General features: G+C 44.8%; 1 protein-coding gene across 5 annotated transcripts in view; it reads right to left on the reverse strand.

Moving 5' to 3' along the window:
* Window positions 1-24,198, reverse strand: part of IFT52 (intraflagellar transport 52) — a 34,053-nt gene extending 9,855 nt beyond the window's left edge. The window contains exons 1-10 of one of the 5 annotated variants that reach the window (XM_053249558.1): window positions 24,090-24,198; window positions 23,586-23,710; window positions 22,186-22,273; window positions 19,521-19,650; window positions 18,576-18,651; window positions 18,405-18,476; window positions 11,601-11,727; window positions 10,295-10,414; window positions 9,231-9,317; window positions 7,193-7,261 (exon numbers count right to left, since the gene is read on the reverse strand). In XM_053249558.1, the coding sequence (XP_053105533.1) occupies window positions 7,193-7,261; window positions 9,231-9,317; window positions 10,295-10,414; window positions 11,601-11,727; window positions 18,405-18,476; window positions 18,576-18,651; window positions 19,521-19,650; window positions 22,186-22,273; window positions 23,586-23,704 (888 nt within the window). In that variant the 5' untranslated portion in view covers window positions 23,705-23,710; window positions 24,090-24,198. Of the gene's footprint in view, window positions 1-7,192; window positions 7,262-9,230; window positions 9,318-10,294; window positions 10,415-11,600; window positions 11,728-18,404; window positions 18,477-18,575; window positions 18,652-18,836; window positions 19,055-19,520; window positions 19,656-22,185; window positions 22,274-23,585; window positions 23,711-23,838 lie in introns of those variants that run through there. The other 4 variants (XM_053249557.1, XM_053249559.1, XM_053249560.1 and 1 more) reach the window with 4 other exon arrangements.
* Between the last annotated feature and the right edge of the window lie 1,857 nt (window positions 24,199-26,055).

The following is a 26,055-nucleotide window of genomic DNA, read 5'->3' on the forward strand; positions in this document are numbered from 1 at the left end:
TAGGTGCTGGGATTCATACACTAACGCAATACACACATGGATCCATGTGGCAATAGTTGGTGCAGAGTTGGCTGCCCATAGAAGCCGGAAGAAAACTAACAAACAGAGCTTCTGTATTCATGAATCCCTCTGTGCATTTCAAATACGACTTGAGGCATCTCCGAACATCCAGTTTGTGCCATGCCCTTTCCAATGGGTGTACTGGCCTGGGACAAAAAGATGGCAAAATAACGTCCTGTGAGTGGTGAGATGATGATGTCACCTTGGGACGGGGGAAAGGGTCTGGTACGAGGCATACCGAGTCAGCTGAAAAGATGCACAGGTTCTTGTGGGCAGACAAGGCTTGCAGTTCTGAGATTCTGCATGCAGAAGTCACCGCTATCAGCAATGCAGTTTTAAATGAAAGGACCCTCAGAGGGATGGAACGTATTGGTTCAAATAGTGAAACCTATAGTGCCCTCAGAACGGTGTGTAAGTTCCAATGAACTACCATAGGTGAGAGAAGGGTTGGCCCCCTCAGGAATCTTTTGAGGTGAGGATGGTTCTGTACCCTCCCTCTAGCAAGCCCCAAGATGAGCCCTGCTAGAGACGCTGCCTAGCGCTTCAGCATATTTGCTGAAGCCCTTATCTAAACCCTCTTGAAGAAAAGTCAGCAGGTGTTTTTCTATTTGCTGTGCCATGAAGAATTGAGTGCCTGGCTGGCCAATGAAGAAAAGCTCTCCATGTATATTGATAAATTCGCTTTGTAGAATCCCTTGTGGAAGCCAAGATAGTAATCAACACACTGTCATTATAGCCTGCTGACTCAATATTCCCCACTCAGTCTCCAGGCAGCTAGCTGTAACCAACCTGGATTGTGATGCTCTACTGGTCCCTGATGTAGCAGGTCCGCCCATACTGGTAGAAACCATGGTTTCTCCGTGGCCATGTGAAACAGTTCCACAAACCATGGTCTCCTGGGCCAGTATGGAGCTACAAGTATGACCTGGGCCTTGAGCAGTCGAACTTTGCATAGGAAGTGTGTGAGAAGAGGTGTCGGGGGGAATGCATAGAGGAAACCCAATGACCATTGCATTAATAGAGTGTCCACTGCCTCTGCTTGTGGGCATGGGAAGTGTGTGAAGAACCTGGGGAGTTGAGTGTTGAGAGTAAATGCAAATAGATTGACTTCTGGCATCCCAAAGCATTTAGTGGTTCTCCGGAAGATCCTCAGGTTGAGTGCCCACTCTTCTGGTAGTAGCTGTTCCCAGTTCAGCCAGTCTGTGATTGAACTGAGATCTCCTTGGACATGGTGAGCTATAATTGAAGCTAGGTGGCTCTCTGCCCAAGACATTATCATTGTTTCCTCCATCTGTAGTGATCTTGATCTGCTCCTGCCCTGTCTGTTTATGTGGGCCTTCACTGTTGTGTTGTTGGTCCTGATCAACGCGTTTGTGACGAATTATGTCCTGGAATGACAATAGGGCCAGAGGGATTTCCCGGAGCTCCAACAAGTTGATGTTGTGTAAGGAGTCTGTTGTGGACCATTGTCTCTGGGCTGACCTGCACTGGCAGTGCACTCCCCATCCAATCTTGCTGTTGTTACAATGACCTGGGGTGGATCAAGGAACTACTTCCCCCTCTGTAGACTGTAATCCGTTATTCACCACTGTAGTGAATGTAGGATGTAGTGAGGTACTGCTACTATTATATTGAACTTCCACCCAATGGGATTCTGAAAGGGAAGCAGGAACCATTGAAGAGTTCTCAGATGGTACCTGGTCCAAGGTACGGAATCCAGGACCGCTACCATGAGGCTTAGAAGTCACACTAAGGATAGGAGCCTGGCCTCCCCGTCAAATATTACTGCTGCTACTACCATCTAAAGTTTGTAGATGCTCCTCTGGGAGGAAGAGCTTGTTTTCCTGAGTATCTATTTGTGCACCCAGGTGTGATATTTGAGAAGACAGTTCTAAGTGGCTTTTCCCCATTTATGAGAAACCCGTGTTGGTCCAGCATCTGTAGGGTAGGCTGTAGGCCCCTTGAGGTTACTATAATCGATGGCAATTTCAAGAGGATGTTGTCTAAGTGGGCAAAAAAATAACCAGACACCCTGGAGTCTCAGGTGTGCTATCACTGGTGCCAGTATCTTTGTAAATACCCTTGGGACTGATGAGATCCTGAAAGTGAGAGCTCTGTACTGATAATGTACCCTGTAGCACTTGTACAAGTGTAGCAGGTGCCAACTGGTGGGGTGGATTTGCACGTGCAAACATGCCTCCTTTGAATCTATGGACATCAGTAGGTCTAGATGCTGTAAGGCATCTGTTATGAAGCGCAAAGTTTCCATGTGGAACCTGTGCTTAGGGACCCAACAATTCAGGAACTTTAATTCCAAGACCGCCCTGAGGGACTTGTCCTTCTTGGGCACTGTAAACAGTATTGAATAAATTCTCTCTTCTCGTTGAGAGGAGGGAACCAACTCTATAGCATTTACAGTATGTCCAAAAAGTGTTGTATGGTGTCTAGCAAACCTTGAAAGGCCGAGAGTGAGGTGTGGGGAGAAACTTGTTAGGAGGAATAGCCCTCAGTTCTATTTTGTAGCCTGTCGCAATGGTGGTCAAGACCCAATGGTCTGTGGTTGTTTCTTCCCATGTCTGGGAGAAAGCCGACAGGCGCCCCCAGGCCTGCTATATATAAGTCATTATTGTTTCCGAGGTCTGGGTTGGTTTGAAAACCCCTTCCAGTTCTGGTTGGATGCTCTTGCCCCCCACTGACTGTTCCATTGGGGGTGGTAAGACCTGAAGTCTCTATCCCTCCCTCAAAAGCAGGGCCGGAATGACCAAAAGGGCTGAAATTGATATTGAAACTGCCTCCTGGGGGGAGGGCATTCTTGACAGTATGGAGCAGGTGGCAGTGGCATTGTCTTATGCTTTTCTTAGACTCCACTAATACCTCTGTGGTGATCAGCCCTTCCCTCCCCTAAAGAGTGAACTGGAAGTGAACCCTGTCCTGTCTGTAAGGAAGTGACCTCTAGGGATCAGCCACTCAGGACATGTTGACCGGGACCTAGAGGGCTTGGCGGCAGGAAGTGAAGGGGGGGGGTCTTTGTTCTCAGAAGGAGCCATGAGGACAATGAGAGAAGATGGGGAGCAGGCTTCCTGAGCACCAGCCATGAAGTCTGGTGGCCTCATGGCCAACAGCCAGCCTGGAGACTTCTCTCATGGAAAGACATCTGCAGATCCTTGAGAGACAGGATTGCAGGAAACTTGAATTATCTCCTGGAGTTTGGGGTGAGTTCAAGGGAAAAGGAAGCCAAGGGCTTTGGCTTCAGGGAAAGGTTTAACCAGGAACCATGTGTTAAGTAGCCTGCGTTAGATTTCTTTTGATTTTGAACTATTGCAAATCCTTACAATTGGTCTATAGCAGGGCTGCACAACCCAAATGCCCTGGTGGGCCAGAACCATCCACAACTTGGTGTGCAGGGGCCGCAGTCACATTTTTTGCGCATTATAATTAAATATTATTAGCTACTTGTGGCTCTATTTCCCCTGTCAACGGACCCATTGTTTTATCCAAGGATAGTGGCCAGAAAATAGGTCTTGTCCCTGCTCAATCAGTGGGGCCCCTAGAGTGCATGCCAGCCCCAAACAAATGCCAAGTCCTCTCCTCTCCCTAAATTGTTGTTGCTTTCAGGCTGCAATGCTAGGCATGCTTACATGGGAGTAAGCCTCACTGGGTACACCATGGAGCATATTACTGAGAAAGCATGCACAGGATGGTGCTATTAGGCAGTATCCAGCTCCTGTGTTGCTGCAGGATACCTGGGGGCCAGTAAAATAGTCCCTGCGGGCCGAATCCAGCCCCCGGGCCTTATGTTGTGCAGGCCTGGTCTATAGTGTTTATATCTGTAACATAACTAAGAGGAACTGAACCTGAGCCCTTTTATCCAACCAGGGCTCTGTAGAAGTTTCTGTACCCTGGAAAGGTGCTTTTAAAGGTTCCTTGCAACTGGGGGTGCTTTTTGAATTATCTTTGCAACTGGGTAACCACGATTTTTAAAGTGTGCCACTCCAAATACCAGCTGGAGTGCTCTTTGGAAGTACTGAGTGTTTATGTTACCTGTAACTAAAAGCTGAGAAAGCCTCAGACTGAAGCAGTCTGTAGTATTTTGAATAAAGTTTTTTTCCTCTTTTTTGTTCTTTGGATTTTACCTGCCTCTGAGTGGATTTTTAACTCAGGGAAAAGGGGTTTTACTCTGGTGCCAACATGCCTCAATGTTAATTGTTCAGCAACCTACCAGGTTTTTCCACCACGTGGAAGCTGCATGTGAAGAAGTTTTCTGTACTTTTCCATTTGGTAATGAGAAGGAGAGAGTTCCCTGGACATTCACCCAAATCCGGGTGGGGGGTGGGGAACTGTAATAATTAGGGTGTGGTGGCAGCATATTTTCTACCAATTTAAGTTTTAAAGGAACAGCCTTTGTTGAGCAAATATGGAGGAATGATTCAGCATTTTTCTTTCCCCCACGTGGGCTTGCTCTGAGACAAAGGCTGGGCTTAAAGCCACTATTCGCTACAACCTCGAGGGCTTCCTCTCCAAATAGTTTCACACCATCATAAAGAACTGCAGCCAAATTTGCTCTGGAAGTCAGATCTACAAGCCAGTGTTTTACCCACAAATTATGCCTTCCCACTACCGTTGCAGTAGATGCATGAGAAGCAGAATATATGGAACCCAATGTGGCATCTGACACAACTCCCTGCACTTTCTGTATGTTAACCAATCGGTGTCTGAGGCTATACATATCAGTTGTACGAGCCTGAATCAGTTGTACGAGCCTGAATTAAATCATTCAGCCAAACTACTGGCACATTAGACAACATGGATGCTGCAGCTGAGGCCCTGATAAAGAGGATGCCTCATTTGCCCGTCTAAATGAAGCTCCTATGCACTTGTCATTTGGGTTCTTAAGGGCCGATTCCCCATCTCTGGGGAGCAGTGAGCCAGATAGCAACAGCACCACAGGCACATCCGTGAGAGGACCTTAAACATATTTGCCACTTCTTGCTGAAACCAATAGTATTTATTAGCCACTGTTATTGATTTCCTGTTAGAAGCTGCTAATAGCCATTCCTCCTTAGCTGTATCAGCAAACAGATCAGGAAGAAGAAGGGCAAGCTCCTTGCTCTTTTGCTTGGGGAAAACTAGGGCCCCCTTAGTGGGAGGTACTGTTTCAGTAGGTGCCATGGATTGAAGCCCCAACGTGTTTAGTCCTCCTCACAAGAGTTGCAAAGTCCTCCTATCCAAGCAGGCATTAAGACAGGGTAGAATCTGGATTTTCTTGGACATCTGACCATTCCCCCTCCTCTTTGTCCAGAGGATCCTGGCTTGTGTCCCCTATAAAGTCCTCCACAGGTATAACTGTAATGTCTAGATCATCTGTAATGTCCGGGGCATTTGGCACAGGCGTATTAGGACTTTGTATTGGTGCATTAGGTCCTTGGTTGCCCATATTGGTGGTACCTGGAATTGGCACGCTAGACATAAGATTGGGAAAATCCCCTCCTGAACCTACAAAGAATGACCCCCCCCCCGTCATGGTCAGTGGCTTCCCTGCATGCAGGGGATTGGGGGGTGTCTGGATCCCTTGGTATGCCTTTTCTTCCTCTTAGCCTTTCTTGGAAAACAGCTCCCCATATAAGGAGATGAAGAGGAAAGACAATGCTTCCCTGCCCCTCTTCTTTCCCTTTCTGGACCTTTGAGCTACCCCTTTATGTAAAACTGCCGAAGTGTCCCTTATCCAAGTTTGCCACACAGAGGGTGTTTCCTGAGGGAGATCAATCACTGGCACTGAGGAGGGACCCACGGGGGAGGCACCCTGACTGGCCGCACCAAGGAGGGATATCACCAGTATAGATAAGACATCCCTCTAAGCAGTTGATGCAGTTCCCCTTCATGCTCCTGTTCTTGCTCCCTGGCGGTCCATGGTCAATAGCGTGGAGGTCAGAGAAGTGCGGCCTCTGCTGGCAGCAGCTCCTAAATTTCCCACCAAAGCTCTGGAGCTGTTACTGCTTAGAGTGGAAAGGACGAATGACTGCCCTGGAGCACTTGGCAGCGGTGGGAGCGAGGCGGATGCCTGGCCCATGCTATCTGGCTCAGTCGCTCTTTGGGATTTAACTGGGCTAGGCTCAGTCTCTCTTCTCTCTGCTGATCTGGGAGGGACCCAGTTTGGTGTCCTCTATTTCTCCCTACATGCACGGCGGGGCGGTTAATGGTGGCGCCACGGGAGGGGGCAAACCCAGCACTCGGGTGAACAGCGGGAATCCTGCTCTGTTTGCTCCCTTTGGAAGCAAATTGCGCCTAATAGCCTGTCACCACTCCATAGGTCAGGCCTGCTCAACTTAGGCCCCCCAGCTGTTTTTGGACTACAACTCCCATAATCCCTAGCCACAGTGGCCAATAGCCAGGGATTTTGGGAGTTGTAGGACAACATCTGCAGGAGGGCCAAAGTTGAGCAGGCCTGCCATAGGTACATAGAGATTGAGGGGAGAGAAAGGAGAAACGAAAAAAGCTGGGGGGGTTGTTGTTGTTTTAAAGAGTAAGTAAAGATGAACTAATAGCAGATCTATAGCATGAAAGAAAGTGTTAGAGATTAGGTTGGAATATGAATAGATTGACTGATCCTTAAAGAAATTTGAGAAAGATAAGTTGTAGAGGTCTGCCTAGGAGTACAGCAGGACTAAAAGAATTGGGTGGGGTTATCATGTCCAAATTTTTAAGGCTTGCAGCAATTTTCAATTAGTCCTGCCTAGAAGCACGTGGGAAGGATAACCCACTCAGAGATGTCCTCGGCTCCAGGCAGCAGAGAATATGTTTTGAGCAGTAAGTAGTACATATTTAGTCAAAAATACACATTATGTTCCTCTAGATTCATATAACTGGTGAGCAATTTAAACTGTACAGTAATGGAAAAACAGACAGTGAACAATGCAGGTACCACTACTATCAGCTGAACCTTTTTCTTTAAGATTGCCAGGGTCCTTGGAAGGAACCAAAAAAAGTATAAGAATCAAACACATAAAAACTTGGCACCTTATTTTATGATGGACCAGACTAAAAGCTAATTGGACTTTGATTATTTATTTATTTATTTGCCTAATGAGTTAGCAATAGCTATCTATGATTTTAAACTATTAGATGTTTCCCTTACCTCTGGATCTTCTGCATCAATCTGGTTTAAATGGATGTCGCTCGTTGTAAGCCACTGGAAAAGAACATCCTAAGAAACCACAGGGCTCTGTTAGGTTTGTGATATTTTAAAATTACATAAGAACAGCGGATGTTCCTTGACACAGATACAAACAATATTTACAAGTAAATGATTACTAGTGGGGTACAGATTTCACAATTCAACAGCAAAATGACACGGGACTGAGAATAATTATTATGATAAACATAATGATTATGCTAAACAAAGGTACGAGCTTTAATTATACACTAAAATAACATGGTATCCCAGAAATATAAAAGTCGCGGTACTGTACATTTGCAGCCATTTTCTGAATTCCAGCTCTGTTTTCTCAATTCCAGGTTACAGAACAGTACTGTACTGATTTGTAGATGTCAAATGGATTTCTTGGCAGACATCCAGCACAGCAGTATGTGTTGTGGTAGCAGGCATGACTTGCCCCCTTTGCTAAGCAGGCTCTGCCCTGGTTTGCATTTGACTGGGAGAATAAATGTGTGAGCACTGTAAGATATTCCCCTTGTGGGGTGGGGCCGCTCTGAGAAGAGCATCTGCATGCCTGCATGCAGAAGGTTCCAAGTTCCCTCCCTGGCATCTCCAAGACAGGGCTGAGAGAAGCCGCTGCCAGCCTATGTAGGCAATACTGAGCTAGATGGACCAATGGTCTGACCCGATATAAGGCAGCTCCCTATGGGTCTGTAACACTGCATTGTGGGGTTGCTGCACCCTCCAAGATAGTGTCAGGGCTGCACAAAACAGGCAGTTGAACATGTAGTGCACTTCACAGAATTCCCTATTATCCTAAATGCAGAAATCTGCAGAAGTCCTGCTTATGCAGCCACCCATTCCACAGCCACGATGCTGCCTCTGAAAGGTGCAGCAGCCCACACTGCAGAATTACAGACACACAATGCTGCACTGGATGTCGGCCAGTGTCTATTGCTGGTCTTTGCTATTTTTTGAGTATGCATTGTTTTAAATTTCTTGCCAGCTGCCCTGAGCATTTTCTGTAGAAAGAGACAGTATAAATGTTTTAAGTATGCTAATTAATTTATTTTTTAGATAGATAGATAGATAGATAGACAGACAGACAGAGGCCAACATTCTTCAAGCTGCAGCCTCAGCATTAGCAAGATGCCAAGCATGGTGTGCATGTCAAAGGCAGCCAGGAGGATGTTACAGAGGAGGGCTGTTGCGCAACTCCTTAAAGCAGCATGTGGGCACTTGCTTCATGCTACTTCCATTGGAAACATTCCACAGTCTCATGTCTGCCTTTTACATGTGCAATAGCCCTGCCTGCTTGCTAACACTGAGGTCGCACTGAGCAGAACATTGGCCACTCTTAAGATCTCCATGAAGTCATGCCCTACACATTACTCTCACCCACTGCCTGCCTTACTTTGAAATCCAAATCTAAGGTTTGCCATTGGACACTGATAAAGATGTACATGGGATGGGATTTGTGTTCCGTTCCAAGCTCAGAATGGAATGCAAATGCCCAGAACGTTGTTCTATTAGAACAATCTGTCGAGCTGGTTGTTCCAACAGAATGAGCTTGGAAAGTTCCGAGCACCATTCTGGAGGCAGGTTTTCCCCTTGCTGACTGCTTTTGGCACTGGTTTCCAATTGGCTTGCGATCTCCTTGCTTCTTGGTTGGCTTGTCAAGTTGATTTATATGATAACAAGCCAAGCAAGAAGCAAGGAGATCGCAAGCCAATCTGAAGCTAGTGCCAAAACCAAATCAGCAAAGGAAAAGCATGCCTCCAAAATGGCACATGGAATGTTACGACTCGGAACAGGGTCATTCCATTCTGAGCCTTTGCTTTCAGATGTTTGTGAACACTAAGGATAGCCTCCAAGCTATGGCATTTAACTTCTAAGTGTTAGAATATGTTTTTGTGTTGCTCTTGATATGTGTGAATGTTACAATTTGAACATCTGAGAGCACTATTAAGATTAACTAATGTTAATGTATAACACATTCCCGGCAATGAAGGCTCACCATGATCTTGCTGTTTTCTTCTTTTTCCAAATATTGGTCACTGAACATATGACAAGATCCAAGGACAGCTAACTTGCCACCTTGATTCTGTCAAACAAGAAATCAATAGAAACTGTTTTACTGACTATAAATATTCTATGGGAGCATCTCAAATATACCACTGAGCATGAATTTATGCAATCTATCAGATACTTTTACAAACCACCTGTGCTGGGGTTGGTCCTTTCCAACCCCTGCACAGCATCCCTAAAGTGGCAGCTGTTGGTGTCTACCTTATGTTTCTTTTTAGATTGTGAGTCTTTTGGGACAGAGAATCATCTTATTTATTATTCTACGTAAACTGCTTCGCAAACTTTTTTTGAAAAGTGATATATAAATATTTATTATTATTATTATTATTTTAATAAACCTCTGAAGGTAGTTGTTGGACTACCTAGAGATTTGAGCACTAGCACTGATGCTACCAAAACAAAATTTGCTGCCTTAATAAAACAGATCAATCCTGATTTACATTACTATTTTCTTGCTCAATTTCCTTAAGCTAATAGGGTTTTCCAAGGAACATGTGTAGCATATTCATAGATGACAGCAAAGCCCCATGTTACTTAGACAGGAAAAAAGCAGTTATTCATAAAAATAGCTACCAACTCACACAGGCCAGTGTATTTAGCAAGATGATTTAAATTATACTGTAAAGGAATTTTATTATACTGTTACATTCTTCTTCTTAATAGAACTGAATGATCACAGAAGAGAGCAAATATTTTGAGCCAGCAGAAGGGTTAACAAGTATGACATTCAAAACCTATATAAACATCTGGTGCAAAAATAAAAAATACCACCCTTCAGATGGGTTTCCAATCTAGAAAGGTCACCTACAGGTCACCTTTATTGTCTTCAACAGAATACCTGCAGTACTATTACTACCACCAAGATTGATAGGCAGCTCCCAGGAAGAACACCTGTCTGTCTATATAGTAAAGTAACTTCTTTTGGCTTCTCAGCTCTTATTTTTCCCCATCTACTTAAGAATATTGGTGGTCTAACACCATTCTTTTCCCTACCTCCTCATCTGTCTCACACAGATTATAGATTTTCCTTCTAATCTTTTTCTCTGCCCTGACAGACATTCTACCATTTTCTTCAGCTTCCTCTTGCAGCATTTTGTCTATAATTTCCTCCAGCTAGACAAGGGAAAAAGAGATGTCTAGTTAAAGACTGATTCTCCTGCGCTGGTATCCATTTCTTTCCATTTATCCAAACAAGAGAGGCGAGAAAAATAAGAGTTGAGAAGTATGGTGGAAATAATGGCCTGGTTCCAAAGAGGCCTGGATAGGTCTTCCAGCCCAGCTCTGGATTTCTGATACCCAACCCCTTCCTACTGAAGCCTCCCATGTGCACTGGAAATCTGCTCCACAAAGCTGGAGGACATCTGGGAGCAGTTTCCAGAGCAGCATGAGAGGGTGCAGTCAGAAAGGGAAATCCTGAGAGGTACAATGCATGCATCAAGGCATTCTGACATGTACCAAGGACAATTTGGACTCCTGTGAGCCTTTTCCAATGCCACTGTAGGAAGGTGAGCTATTATAATTAATTGTATCCAAAATAAAAAGCTCAGAGTTCAGAATACCAAGCATCTACTTGTGCATATCTAGTTGTTCACCAAACCTAATTTGTACAAATGATAGGTGAGCCTACACACATAGTTCCTCCCCCCCCCTTTTTTTTTTGCATGTGCTCTTTGGAGAGAGAGAGAGAGAGAGAGAGAGAGAATGTACTGCAAGGCATCCTTATTAGGGATGGTTTTGGTAGCTGGAATTAAGGGGTGTGTCATGTTATCTTGTTTTTATCCATTTAAGTTGAATATTTACACATGTGGAGCATAATGTTACGCTTCCTGAATTTGGGAGGACAAGCTAAGTATCCAAATAAAAATCAAATCAACACTATCTTTACCATACTATATTTAAGAATGATAACACACAGTAAAAAGAAGTAGTCGTAAAAGAGATTGAAAGCCTGGGGCAGGGCCTGTCTTTATCTACCTGTATATTTAATGACAGCACTTTGTCCTGACAGTGCTTTAAAAACAATAATTATTAGTCACAAACAACTGATAAGTTGAGCGAAAAATCAAGTACCTGTTCAATGTGAACCTTCCTCCCCACCCCCCCACCCCACCCCTCAAATCACTGGCCAATTACCTGTCAAAGGACACAGCCTGGTGGTGCTCTTACTTTAGCAAAACACAACTAAAGGTAAACTGGTGTGCTTTCCTGCCAAAGCTGCACAGAAGTACGAGTAATACAATTTACGTACAAAGGTATGATGCAATGTCCGAATCGTATTTGATCAACCATGCAATAGTACCTTATAATGATAAAAAGCCAAGATGGGTCTGTTAAGAGGAAAACAGACGGATCCTGTAGACAGAACGGCCACTGCTGGTTTCATCACATTTAGTGTAGCACCAAATGGATATACAAAAGTAAGAGCCCTACAGAGAGACACAAGAATATCATAAGGATGTTCTCTATCTCATGGTAAGGCCTAAATATTAGCAGCAGCCCTGAACAGCCACATATGTTTAATCCCATGTTGCTAGAGTGGATTTGAAATACATCAATATGCTGCATCCAAGTCTCTTTATCACATATCCAAGGGTCCTCAATGTTTGGCCAGCCAAGTCAAAACTGGTGGTCGCCAGGACCCTGACCCTCCACTTGTCCTGGACCTCATACTGCATCTCTATGTGAAGCCTGCTCCCCAGCTCCAAGTGTGCAGCAAGAGAGGGATTCCTGAGGCGGCTCGGTTTGCAAGCAGCAATTAAGAAGACAAGGCTCAGAACAGGGGAGAGAGCAAACTTTTGTTTTCTTTCTGAAAGAGCAAGTAAGCAAATATGAAAACAAGGGGGAAAGGACAAGTTAGGTTTGTTAGGGCTAGTCTTTTCTAGGATTTTATTTCTGGCTGGTTAGGGGTTTGTTTTTAACAGAGTAGTTTCAGTTGTCCCTAGAGGGAGAGCAGGTGGGGGTTAGCTGCAAGTGAGTGACACGAATTATGGGAGGGGCCACATTCCTGAAGTAGCTAAGTTTGGAAGCAGCTCTCAAGAAGACAAGGCTTAGACCAGTGGAGATTTGCAATCAGGAGTTTGCTTACAGATATCAAAGGAATTTTGCATGGAGTTTAGTGGAGAACTGTGCAGGCAGGTACACAAACTGTCCCCCTTTATTACAAAGGAGATACCCAGCATGAGGAGAAGGTGAGTATTACCTTTTGTCATTTTCTTAGAGGACAGGGCTTAAAATGTTTAATTAGCGTACAATTGCAGAGAATATCAAGCTTTCAAGCTCTCTATATTCTAAATAACCAATAAAACCAGTTGTGAAGGTAGAATGCCATTAGGGGAGGGAGTGTTTCCCAATGTATTGCACCGAGTGATGCATGTATGACAATCTGCCTGAGGGGCAAAAGTTGTTCGTGTGCGCTCAGTGCAAAGAGCTCCTGGCTCTCAGGGAACATGTGTGTTCCCTCAAAGCCAAGGTGGCTAACCTGGAGAAGCTCATGGGGACAGAGAGGTATGTGGATGGGACTGTGAGGGATGCGATAGAGGCATCCCACTCCCAGGCTGAGACCTCCTCTGCTGAACGAAGGTCTCAGGGAACGAAGGTCTCAGGGAAGGAGGACATCAGTCTGAGGAAGACATCAGTCTGAGGAAGAGGGGAATGCTCCTTTAGAAGGGACCCCTTCTTTGGGTGATGCACCCGTATCCTCTCATACAGATGCACCCGTATCCTCTCACACAGAGACTACTCCTCCAAGGGCTGGGGGCCTCCTAGTAATGGGTGATTCAATCCACTACTAGGAGCGGCATAAAGAGATGGGTTTCTAACCAACATGTAGACTGCATGATGACTTGCCTGCCTGGTGTGAAGGCTGCGGATGTCACGCAGCATCTAAATAGGCTGTTAGGCAATGCTAGGGAGGAGTCAGCTGTCGTGATGCACCTAAGCACCAAAGATTTTGGGAAATTCAGTTGGGGGGTCCTGGAAACCAAATTTAGGCTACCAGGTAGCATATTGAAGTCCAGGACCCCCCAGGGTAGCATTCTCTGAAGTGCTACCTGTTCCACGCACAAGGCCAGCGAGACAAGCAGAGCTGAGGGGTCTCGATGCATAGATGAGACGGTGCCGGGAGGAGTTTAGATTTGTTAGGGACTGGGATACATGTTGGTGCAAGCAAAGCCTGTTCAAAAGAGACAGGCTCCACTTGAACCAATCAGGAACCAAACTTCTGGCACTTAAAATCAAAAGGTCTCAGAGCAGCTTTTAAAATGACACCTGAGGGATTGCCAAAAGAAACTGGGTAGTATCTGGTTTGGTAAGCAAAATTCCCATTTTAACTGAAAACGTTTGTGAGGGTGCAAACGTTTCAGATAAACCAGTAGGGAAGAGAGTAGAACCAGGAGCAGAGCAGAGAGAGGAATAGACTCAAACAAGCTACAAAACTTAGGAGGACTGTAGTCCTCCACAGAAGCATCATTGGTGACAATACGACGACTGAAAGGAAATGTGTTACTAGGGATGTGTTATAGAGAAGACAACCTTGGACTTAATCCTGAGTGGTGCCCAGGATCTGGTGCGTGATGTCAGAATTGCAAAACCATTGGGGAATAGTGACCATATTCAATTCAGCTTATTTGTGAGTGGAGCATTGCCAAGCAAGTCCAACACAGATGCCTTGGACTCCAAAAGAGGAAACTTCTTTAAAATGAGGAGACTGGTAAAAAGGAAGCTGAAAGGGAAAGTCAGGAGGGTCAAATCACTCCAGAAAGCATAGAACTTATTCAAAACCACAATAATAGAAGCTCGGAGTGTATACCAAGAAGGAGGAAAGGTACCATCAAGTTAAGGAGGACACCAAGGTGGCTAACAGAAAGAGTAGGGAAGCTATAAAAGGGAAGAAGATTTCCTTCAGAAAATGGAAGTCCTGCCCAAATGAAGAGAACAGAAAGGAACATAAACTATGGTAAAAGAAATGCAAGAGAAAAATAAGGGCTGCAAAAAGAGCTCGAGGAGCATACCGTAATTAGCTACAAGTGTCAATGTAGTGACCAGTCTCCCCTCCCGCTAAAGAATTAACAGGGAGTGAACTCTGGGCTTGACAGACACACTGTTGAACTCCAGGGCAGCCAATCAGTACACCAGGTGGGTGGGACCTACAGAGAGGTTGCAGGGAATTCTGGGAACAAGAAGGGCAGTCTTTGTCAGAGAGAAGTGCGTGCAGAAAGGCTTAGTGAGGGGCAATGGTGTTTGCTCCCTCATGGTCGAAGCCAGCATGGAGCTTTCTCATATGGAATAATACTGAAGATCCTTGAAAGACAGGAGGGTAGGAAGCTTAAATTCTCATCTGGAGTTTGGTGAGTTCAAGGAAAGAAAGCCCAGGCTATGGCTTCAGGAAGATTAATTTAGGGAAAACTTTGTTTAGTAAGACTTTGCATTAGAAGTTATATTTATTTGATGTATGTGCTTTTGCATATTTATTTATTTATCTATCACATTTTTATACTGCCCAAAACACGAGTTCTCTGGGTGGTTCCTGATATATTCCTGATACTATTCTATTATTGTTTACCAGTGGTGCACCTAGGTAATTTGGTCCACCCCCACCATGAGGCCCCCACCACCATTGTGAGCCCCCTGCCACTGCAAGACACTCTGCTGTCACCATGAGGCCAAACCGCTGACCTTTGCAAGTATTCTAGCCACCATGTGCGTGGCCGGGGGAGCGGGTGGGAGCATGAGCAGGCCTCGCCCCCGTGGCAGCAGCGTTGGGCAGAGCAGGAGTGGCCACTGGGCTGATTGTCCGCCTCAGCAACCCTTGAGCAAACAGTCAGCCCAGTGGCCGCTCCCACTCTACCCGCCGCAGCCACAGGGGAAGGCCTGCTCAGGTTGAACCCCACCTCCCTGGCCATGCACATAGCAGCTAGAATACTTGCAAAGATTCGTGGTTCGGCCTCGCAGCAGCGGCGCAACAATCTCACAGCAGCAGGAGCCCCCCCCCCCCGAACCTTGGAGGCCACGGGCTGGGGCCCCGTGGTCCAGAGCAAGAGCACCTCTGTTGTTTACCTGTAATGTAATTAAAATAAGAAACACTAGCCTACGCTCATCCTACCTAGGGCATTGCAAAAGCCTCTATAAAAATTTAAGTGTGCATTAAGACATCCTATGTTTGTAATGTCACTGAGTATTCTTAACTGTACCTAAAAGCTGAGAACGCCTCAGATAGAAGCTGTCTGTAGTAATTGAATCAAAAAAATTAAGTTCTTTTCTTTTTACAAGCCTATCCGAGTTGGTTTTTAACTCAGGAAATGTGAGGAGCAAAGGGAGATTTTCTCTGGAGCAAACATGTCCTCAGGCATTCAGCAGCTATCAGTTTTCTCACCATGTGTAGGCTTGCATGTGAAACATTTCTGTACTTAACCATAAGCAAAATAAAGAGAGTTTTCCCTGGAATTCCATCCAAAGCCCAGGGAGGTTCAAGACTTCTGAACCTACCAATAACACAAAAGAGTTTAAGGAGAAGCCTAGCCAGGCAGATCCACATGGATGATTCACCATTTCTTTCCCTCACATGAGCTTAATCTGAGACAAAAGCTTTAATCCACTACAGTCAAGGAGAACAACAAAAACTTATTTAAATATATCAGAAGAAGGAAAACTGCTAGGGAGGAGGTCGGACTCCTAGATGATGAGGGTATGAAAAGGAGGATAAGGAGATTGCAGAGAAGCTGAATAAGTTATTTGCATCTGTCCATGGCGGAGGATACTGACCATATACCCACTCTGGAACTGAGCTTCTCAGGTGTGGAGGCTGAAGAACTGGGCCAATTTGAGGTGATAAGAGAGTATGTTCTAAATTGTCTTGAAAATCTAAAAATTATCAAATCACCAGGGCCAGATGGCATCCACCCAAGAGTTCTGAAGAAACTCCAATGTGAAATTGCTGATCTCCTAGAAAAAAATATGCAACTTGTCCCTACAATCAGGCTCTGTACCAGAGGACTGGAAAGCAACTAATGTAACTGTGATTTTCAAAAACAGATCCAGGGGGGATCCAGGAAACTACAGGCTGGTTAGCTTAACTTCTGTGCCGGAAAGTATGCTTTCCAAAATTTGATGGAAAGCATACTTAAGGACAAAATTGTTAAACATATAGAAGAAAAGGCCTTGCTGAAGGAGAACCAGTATGGCTTCTGCAAGGGCAAGTCAAGCTTCATTAACCTGTTGGAGTTCTTGGAGAGTGTCAACAGGCATGTGGATAAAGGTGATCCAGTTGACACAGTATACTTGGATTTCCAAAAAGCTTTTGACAAAGTTCCCCCACAAAAGCTTTTGAGTAAACTTAGCAGTCATGAGATAAGGGTAAAGGTTCCTGTGTGGATTGGTAACTGGTTGAAGGATAAGAAACAGAGGGTAGGAATAACTGGACAGTAAGGGAAGGGAAGTAAGAAGTGCAATCCCCCAGGAATCTGTATTGGGACCAGTACTCTTTAACTTGTTTATAAATGATCCAGAAGTTGGGGTAAGCAGCAAAGTAGCCAAATTTGCAGATGACACTAAACTATTTAATATAGTGAAATCCAAAAAAAATGGTGAGGAGCTCCAAAAGGATCTCTTCAAACCGGGGGAGTGGGAAACAAAATGGCAATCACAGTTCAGTGTAAGCAAGTGTAAAGTGATGTATATTGGGACAAAACACAACACCCCAACTTCACATATAAGCTGATGGACTCTGAGCTGTCAGTGACTGACCAGGAGAGAGATCTCGGTTTTGTGGTGGACAGCTCATTGAAAGTGCCATCTCAGTGCGCGGCAGCTGTGAAAAAAGCAAGTTCCATACTAGGGATAATTGGGAACGGGGTTGAAAATAAGAATGCTAATATTATAATGTGCGTGTACAAATTTATGGTACAGCCACATTTGGAGTACTGCGTGCAGTTCTGGTCACTGTATCTTAAGAAGGACATCGCAGAACTGGAAAAGGTGCAGAAGAGGGCAACCAAGATAATCAGGGGCCTGGAGCACCTTCCTTATGAGGCAAGGCTATAGCATATGGGGTTTTTTCGTATGGAAAAGAGGCTACTAAGGGAAGACATGATAGAGGTGTATAAAATCATGCATGTAGTAGAGAGTGGACAGAGAGAGAAAAATTTCCTTCTCTCAGAACACTAGAACCAGGGGTTATCCCATGAAACTGAAGGCCAGGAAATTTAGGATCAACAAAAGGAACTTTTTCACACAGTGCATTAATCTATGGAATTATCTGCCACAAGATGTGGTGATGGCTACTAGCTTGGATGACTTTAAAAGGAGCTTAGACAAATTAATGGATGACAGGTCTATCAATGGCTACTAGTCTGGTGGCTATAGGCTACCTCCAGCCTCAGAGGCAAGATGCCTCTAAATACCATTTGCAGGGAGGCAACAGCAAGAGAGAGAGAGCATGCCTTCACCTCTTGCCTGTGGCTTCTCAGACGCAACAGGTGGGCCACTGTGTGAAACAGGATGCTGGACTAGAGAGGCCTTGAGTCTGATCCCACAGGGCTGTTCTTATGTTCTCATCCTCACAATTGCAAAATCCAATGGAACTGCAGGGACAATCCCCACCCCAATACTCAGCTTCAAATTTGGAGTTGGGGTGGGTTTCACACCAAGCTGTCAACACACTCAAAGAATCTTGGCAGCCTAGCACCAAAACAGCAACCTTCAATTTCTTTTCTGGACCCAGAGGGGAAGGAAGGGACTTGTTTGGTGCTACACTACAAGGTGTTCAGAATGCCTCAGTGGCCTAGCGCCCAAATCACAACATGGATGGGGGTTGTTTTGGCGCTGCACTGCATGGCCCTTGGCGTGCCTTGGCAACCCAACACCAAAATGCGAACCCCAGCCTTCCTCTGGAGTTTGGAGCTGGACGGATCTTCTCTGTAGTTGCACTGCACTTTTGAGATGAAGTCTTTTAAAACAGCATTTTAAGAAGTAATACAGAATCTGTAGAATATTCTAGAAATTTCAGTATTACATCTTCTCCCCCTACTCCCCAAATAATGATTTATTTAGAAATTTTCAGAGTGAAGATTCATGGCAACCATGAAGTGGCTGATAAGAAAATACTTACTGCGAGTCATTTCCAGTGTTGTCTTCATCTATGATTCCAGACACCGTTTTTCCTGCAGCTCTGCTGATTTCTCTTATTGATAAAAACACAATTGAGAGTTTTGTTCACAAACTATAATGTTTAGAAGACAGAAGTTGCACATATACACACACCCTCTTACCAAAGACATACCGATTTAAAACGCCATTGGAGACCAATGCTTCTTTAGGATGGAAGTATTTGTAATACACATTTCTCACCACTGCATCTTAAAGATATGAAAAATAAAGATTTTTTTTTCACTGAGAGCACAATGCTGGAAATTATGAGATATGGATTCTAGGTCCCAATTCTCATTTGATGAAGTCATTTTCCTTGCAATTGACCCATAACAAGAAGTTTAGATACAACCATAGCAAAGGCAGAAGTAAAATTGTCATAATGAAGATATACATTGCAATCGTGCAGTCAGAAAGACTCTCTTTGAAGCTCTATCTTTACATCTCTCCCTTCTGCCTTCATGCCTGCTGTGTTATGTCCATCCCAACCTTCTGAGTCCTGGCAGGCTTTTCACTTTAAACTGAGGCCCATCTGTGTCTCAAATTATGGCATTTAGCAGATCATTCTTGCTCAGGACCTCTGCTCTTGCTTCCACTGAGAGCAGTCTGGGCCTTGGGGAGAAGTAGGATATTCCATGGTCAGATGTGGACAGCGTTCAGTTTAAAGCAAAAGACCTATAAAGCAGCAACACAACTGAACTGGCAGCAACAAGCTAAGGCAGAATGCTAGGAAAAATTAAGCTGTACCCTAAAAGATTCACTCTATATCTTGTGCTCTGCTTACAAAGAGGGCAGACCAGAATAAACATTGTACACCCCTGTATATCATTTATAGGAAAACTAACTGTGCCCAATAGTCTCAAAATTAGCAGACATGAAAAAAGGGAGGCAATGGCAAATGTACAGACTTGTCTTCTTCCTTTCTTTGGGCTTAGCACTCATAGTTCAATATATAAAGTGACAAAGTATGCTCAAATTAATATAAATTGGTTTCTTGTCTATAGTTTTTAACTGCAGAATCTGAAAACATTCTTGAGCCTGACAAAAGAAGAAAGCTTGCCTTTACGTTAATTATTACCATTGTTGACCATGATCCCATACTCTTCCAATAAGAAATTAATGTTGGTGTCATATCGGGATTCACCACCTTCTCCTAACATCACCAAGATATCCCCACCACTTTCTAGAAACTTCTTCAGAACCTCAAACTGAGAAGGAAAAAAACACATACACATATATAATCAGAAAAGCTAGTTTAACACTTCAAAGAGTCACTAAAGAAAAGTGTTACCTGCTTTTAGCCAATGTCATCCCTGAAAATTAGAATACATTTACAAGCATGCACAAGGTGTACAAATACCAACACCTCTTGGGTCCCTACTTTTCTTACAAAACAGCAGGCAGATTAATCTGAAAGACTAGCTTCAATTTAAGCAGCATACAAAGAGATTTTTTCTGTTGCAACCAATACTCAATTTACTGGTTGGCAGAGGTGGTTTCAGTTTTCTGTGGTCTACTTTCTTTCTTTTGTATTTCAACTAATGGTTCTACTACTCAAGTTCTACTACTCAAGTGCATACTCAAGTCTCTTCTTAAGGTACAACTAATTTAATTTATGTTAAATGTGCAAGTAAGCATCCCTCAGAGCTCCATACTGACTCCAATGCTTTGTAACATCTACATGAAACCACTGGGAGAGATTATCAGGAGATTTGGTGTGGGGTGTTATCAGTATGCTGATGACACACAGATCTATTTCTCCATGTCAACATCATCAGGAGAAGGCATAGCCTCTCTATATGCCTGCCTGGAGGCGGTAATGGGCTGGAAGAGGGATAATAAACTGAATCCAGATAAGACAGAGGTACTTATTGCGCAGGGTAGGAACTCCAGATAGGATTTTGATCTAGATGAAGTCACACTTCCCCAAAAGGAAAAGGTACTCAGTCTGGGAGTGCTTCTGGATCCTCACCTCTACCTGGTATCTCAGGTGACCATTTCTTGAGATGAACGACCTCCGAACGGTGGTACGTATGCTGGTAACCTCCAGACTTGACTTCTGCAATGCACTCTATGTGGGGCTGCTTTTGTACATAGCCCGGAAACTGCAGTTGGTACAGAATGCGGCAGCCAGGTTGTTCTCTGGGTCATCTCAGAGAGACCACATTACTCCTGTGTTGAAGGAGCTACACTGGCGGCTGCTGCTAAGTTTCCAGGCAAAAGAAATGCTGGTTATCTAGTCTAGATATATAATTCCCTAAGACGTACCCGTGCCAATCGCATGTGTGGCAGCTCTCATGAGAGTTCGCAAGCAGCTGCCAGATAGTGGCGAGAACGGGAGGACCACAGCGGGGACAGGCGGGTGGGGGGAAAGAAACTGCTGTCCAGGTGATCGACCAAGCAGGTGGCGGAGAGGGCGGCACAGCATCCCTCTCCACCTCACCTGCTTGGCCAAATGTAAGGATGGCCTGAACTGGGACCGAATAAGGAGAACAGCCGAGCAGGCGGCAGAGAGGGCAGCACAGCCTCCTTCTCTGGGGCCCCCTGCCAGCCATATGGCAAGCGCAGAGAGGCTTCATTCGGTCCCAGTGCAGGGGGTGGGGGGAATGCAGTGGCAGGCAGTGGAGAGAAAGTGGCGGCGGCAGGGGAGAGAGAAAGCGGCAGTGGTGGCTGGTGAGAAAGCTGTGGTGGCTGGGGTGGGGGAGAAAGCAGCGGCCGGCCGGAAAAAGTGGCCAGGTAGCCAGCCAGAGAGAAAAAAAACACTGGAGGAGGGAAGAGGAGGGGGGAGGGCCAAGAACAAGGGAAGGGGGCCGAAAACTAGGAGAACTAGAGGTGCAGATGCTCTGCGCCCGGGCCAGTAAGTAACCTATAAAGCCCTAAACAGCTTAGGCCCTGGGTATTTAAGAGAATGTCTTCTTTACCTTGAGCCCCATCACCCACTGAGATCATCTGGAGAGGTTCATCTCTGCCACCATTGTGGCCACCAGACGTGCCACCAGCTCGTCTGGTGACCACACAGGGACAGGCCTTCTCTGTTGTTGTCCCAAGACTGTGGAAGGCGCTCCCTACTGAAATACGAGCCTCCCCATCTCTGACAATTTTTAAAAAGCACTTGAAGATTTATCTCTTCACCCAAGCTGTTTAATCTGACTCTGCTTTTAAATTGTTTTAAGGTTTTTATTTGTCTGTGTTTTAACTTGTTTTATGTCACTGTAAACTGCCCAGAGATGAAAGTTTGGGGTGGTGTACAAATTTGATAAATAAATAAAGGCACTTTTTGCAATATTAAGCAAGAGTACACACTCTTGCTTAATGTCATAAAAGTATCTTGCTGGATCAGATGAAGGTCTGCTTAGTCCAGTATTCTTTGCTGAACCAGCAATAACCAATAAAAATCAGGCATCAGGCGGTCCACCAGTTACTGGGCAGCAGTCCACTGGATTATGATGAACTTTCTAACCCACCTTCCTCAGCATCCAAGGTGGAGCACTGTGTTTCTGATGCTCTTGCCAGGCAACAATCCTATCCCCTATCTTGCAAGATGGAATTACTAGTGCCAGTTTGTGCCACCTTGCTTCACTCCTAGCAATTCAAGGGATCCACAGGATGCCATGCAAAAGAATAACTGAATCCCAATAGCAGGGACCACTGTAAAGTAGTTCACAGGATCAAACCACTAGACAACAACAAGAAAATAAGAACATATTTGAACAATTCTTAATATATTCATGACTATTACATACTTCAGCAGCTGTGAACTTTTCTCTGGGTCCTGCTGTAATCCACAGTTTTACTCCAGACAGCTTCTCTAAAGTGATTTCATCTTTTAAACTAGAAACAAATCAACAAGATGACATATCACAGTACCCTGCAGTCCACATAGGCAGAACATCAGAGGCAAAACATTCACCAGAAATGTGTTCAGCCCTCAAACTTTCTTTAGCCTTAGCCTTCAAAACAGATACCACACTACAGCAATCCTGCATTTCCCCCTACCTTTAAAAACAGGTGTATGGGTTGAGCTGAAGTTTGAACTTGAAGTGTAGAATTGTATTATGAGCATGCACATTGACTTCCATTCGGATATCTCAATTTTCAAGCAGATATTGCTTTACAATACATTTTGCATTTTCATATCCATACTGAAAAGGGCGTATCTAGGGTAGGGCAGGCAGGGCATGTGCCCCGGGCGCCACTTGAAGGGGGGTGCCATTTTCTAAAATTTAAAAAGAATCTTAAAAATGGCTGCTGAAAACAAAACGGCCACCGCGCATGCTCAGATGGCCTGCCCAGGCCATGCAGAGGCCATTTGAGCATGCATGGTGGCCATTTTGTTTTCAACGGCCATTTTAAAAAAATGGCCACCGCACATGCTCAAATGGTCCCTGTGAGGCCCTAGAGGCCAGCAGGGGGGGACCTTTGCAGACCCACCCCCAAGGCCTTTAGGAAGCCCCCTGAAGGGGCTACAGGTAAAAAAAAATAATTTAATATAATATAAGTCACTGTACACATATTTAGTTTGGCACTATGTACAGAGAATCAGGGCTGGGTGTACGCACATGCATTCAGAGTGGGGCCTTCCTGATTCAACCTGTGCAGGATCTAAAATTAACTGAGTGGACATTTAAAAACTTGTGCGTGTGTATGCACAGACACATGACTTGGAGAGAACACTGCTAAGAATCCGCATCATGGTTTGAGCTTCTAAAAGTTGGCAAACCATGATTTAGAGCTACGTGTCTATTTTTGTTTCCTGTCCACTCAGGACTCAGTTACATAAATTCATTCCCAACTTCATGTGGCAGCAACCTCATGAGGTGGAGCAATAGCCCTGCCCTAGATGTGGTCTGTCAATGGTCTGTCAATTCAGGAAAGCAGCTGGCACAAACTGGCTTCAAACCATATTTTCAGGTTCCTGTTTGTGCACCTCAGGTTCAGACTAAGGCAAAACTATGGTTTAACAAAACAAGCCAAGGTTTCATGTTATGTCTGAACATAATCACAACCATGTTTATGCCTTCCTCAAACTTAAATGCTGATCTGGAAGCAAAAGATAACTCACTAACATCCATGTCTCACCTTCGATGTCACGGTGGCTGAACCCATGCAACTGACAGAAACCAATAATGCAAATTTCACTTGCCTCTGTATTTTCCAGTTGCTCCGAAGCCTTTTTTGTAGAATCCTATAACCACTGTTCACAGTAAACATCTCCTTTTTGGAAGCATTGAAGATAATTACATTCCGAACTTCTCCCTCCATAGTTACCTCAAAGAGGGAAGAACACAAGCGTGTAAACAAAAGGGAAAGCAGCAAATATTAATGTCTTCTTTTTTTAAAGGTGCGGATAACTATAGCTCAGTCTGCAATATATCAGTACAGCAATCCATACATACTTGTAGTAGCCGAACCAAATCAAGTTTCGTTGATCGTTCTAGCAAATAGGTTGTGACTCCTGGTCGCCATGGGCGACCGGGAATTAAGGCTGGGCGATGGGGAACATCGGATGCGGGCGTGGCCCAAGCCCCGCTGGGCAGAGAACACCCGCCTGGCTAGTGCATCTCCTCCCACCCAGTGGCAGTGCGGGCCACCGATCTCTTTCCTGAGCCGCAGCGGCGCGACTTGGCAGGGCTTAAAGGGGACTCACCCGATTATTCCCGGCCGCCTAGCGTTTGCCCCTCCCCTTCTTCCCTCCCAGCAGCTGCAGCCCGGTGCCTCTGCCACCTCCGTCATTACCCTGCCTTGATGACGCGCCGGGGCGGCGAGAGCAGCTCGAAGGAGCCCGGATGTCTCGCGCGAGCGTGAGGCGGCTCACGGTCGATTCGGAGGGTGATGTTGGGTGGCGCTGATGGTGCTGTGTGCGTGGCGCCGTATGATTGCATTTGCTTGGAAAAATCGGTTCCTTAAGGAACAAATGGGTGCTGGAGTCGGTGAAGCTGGACTCTTTGTTTCTGAGACGCTACGGGAGCAGTTATTTCAAAAGAACAAGCAGGCGTCTAGGACCCCTCTTTGCGCTTCTTGGAAACAAAGACCATGTTTTCCAAAGGAACAGAGAAGTAGATCTGGGTGGGACCTCTTTGTTTGGGTGTGGGGACAAAAGCCGTTCATCGAAGCTAACTCTTAATTAGGATTTCCTACTGAGATCTTTCTTTCTTTCCCTCCCCTGAGCAGCCTCATCTGGTAGAAGGGTAATAAGGTGTAAACGCTTTTCTGCTCCTCAAAAGTTATTTTAGAATTAAAAGTAACATTATTTCCATCAAGAGAGTTGTCTATTGAAAGTTCATTTTCTCCGGGTATATGCCTGGAAACATCCTCTACTATGTCAATTAAAATTTCCTGGTTGAAGTTTGAGGTTTTTGGGACAAGTTTATAATCCCTGTCCATACTCTGCAGCAGCATCCTTAGGATGTGAGCAGGGGGATACATTCTTAGGCTATCCAACCACTTCTTGTTCCCTTTTTATAAGTATCTTTGGAGTTACATCCTCCTTGTATTATTCCTTAATGTAAAAGTAATGCTGACCCTAGCTTTTATAGTGAAAACACACACACACACACACACACACAATGCAACAGATAACACAGTACATCCAGGTGAATGTGCTGAATTAGTTACATTCTAGGATACACGAGAAAGGAACAATGCTGTTGTCTCCTCAAATAAGATGCACATCCTACTCCACTAATAAGTGCTTTATGAAGTAATAATGATGAAAATCTAATAGCTTGTTATTCCCTTTGTGCTCGTTTGCATTTAGTATTTAACATGACACCTAGAAGGAGCCAATTCAAAGCTAGCCTCCGTGTTGACTGGTCCCAAATCTGCAAGTTATGTTGCCAGCCCAGTACTACATGCGTTTGTCTAGACCTTATCTATTATTATTATTACATTTATATCCCACTCTTCCTCCAAGGAGCCCAGAGCGGTGTACTACATACTTGAGTTTCTCACAGGTTAGGCTGAGAGAGGAGTGACTGGCCCAGAGTCACCCAGCTAGTTTCATGGCTGAATGGGGATTTGAACTCGAAAAGGGGTAGGTATTAAGCAAGACTGCACAGACAGGGAAAGGGAGTCATAGACTTGCACTTAGAAAATATCCACGTAAAACATTTTGGCCAAAGGCACCAAACCCTTCTTCAAAAAGAAATAGTCCACAGGGTTCCAGTGACAGTAAGCTCACCCTGTGGTAAACTGCAGGAGCTTTCCCAGACAGCAGGCGTTACCACAGGTTTACTGAGAGGCTTTACTGCAAGTCTGAAGTTGCCCCAAAAAACCTGACGCAAAAGTGGATTTTTTTTTACCCCGGATATAAATCGGGCTACACTCTATTGCACAATGAATTTTGTGTGAAGTGCTCCCTGATAGCTCACAGGGATTTGAAGTAAATCTGGCTGATATGTGAACGCACCCCCTCCATTCCAAAGGAGATGTGAACTAATAGCTGTGTGAATGCCCAGGAGGTTCAAAACGGTATTTTGAGTTCTGGCTAAAAAGAGGGTGGTCAGATCTGCTCAGAAGAGCAGATTTCTAGCACCTGTGTATTCACAGATTTAGACTATAGATCCATGACCTTGAAAAGCATTTCTTATTATAAATGGAAGGGCAGACCTGTT

The sequence above is a fragment of the Hemicordylus capensis genome, chromosome 4 (genome assembly GCF_027244095.1).
Source record: "Hemicordylus capensis ecotype Gifberg chromosome 4, rHemCap1.1.pri, whole genome shotgun sequence".
Taxonomy (NCBI): domain Eukaryota; kingdom Metazoa; phylum Chordata; class Lepidosauria; order Squamata; family Cordylidae; genus Hemicordylus; species Hemicordylus capensis.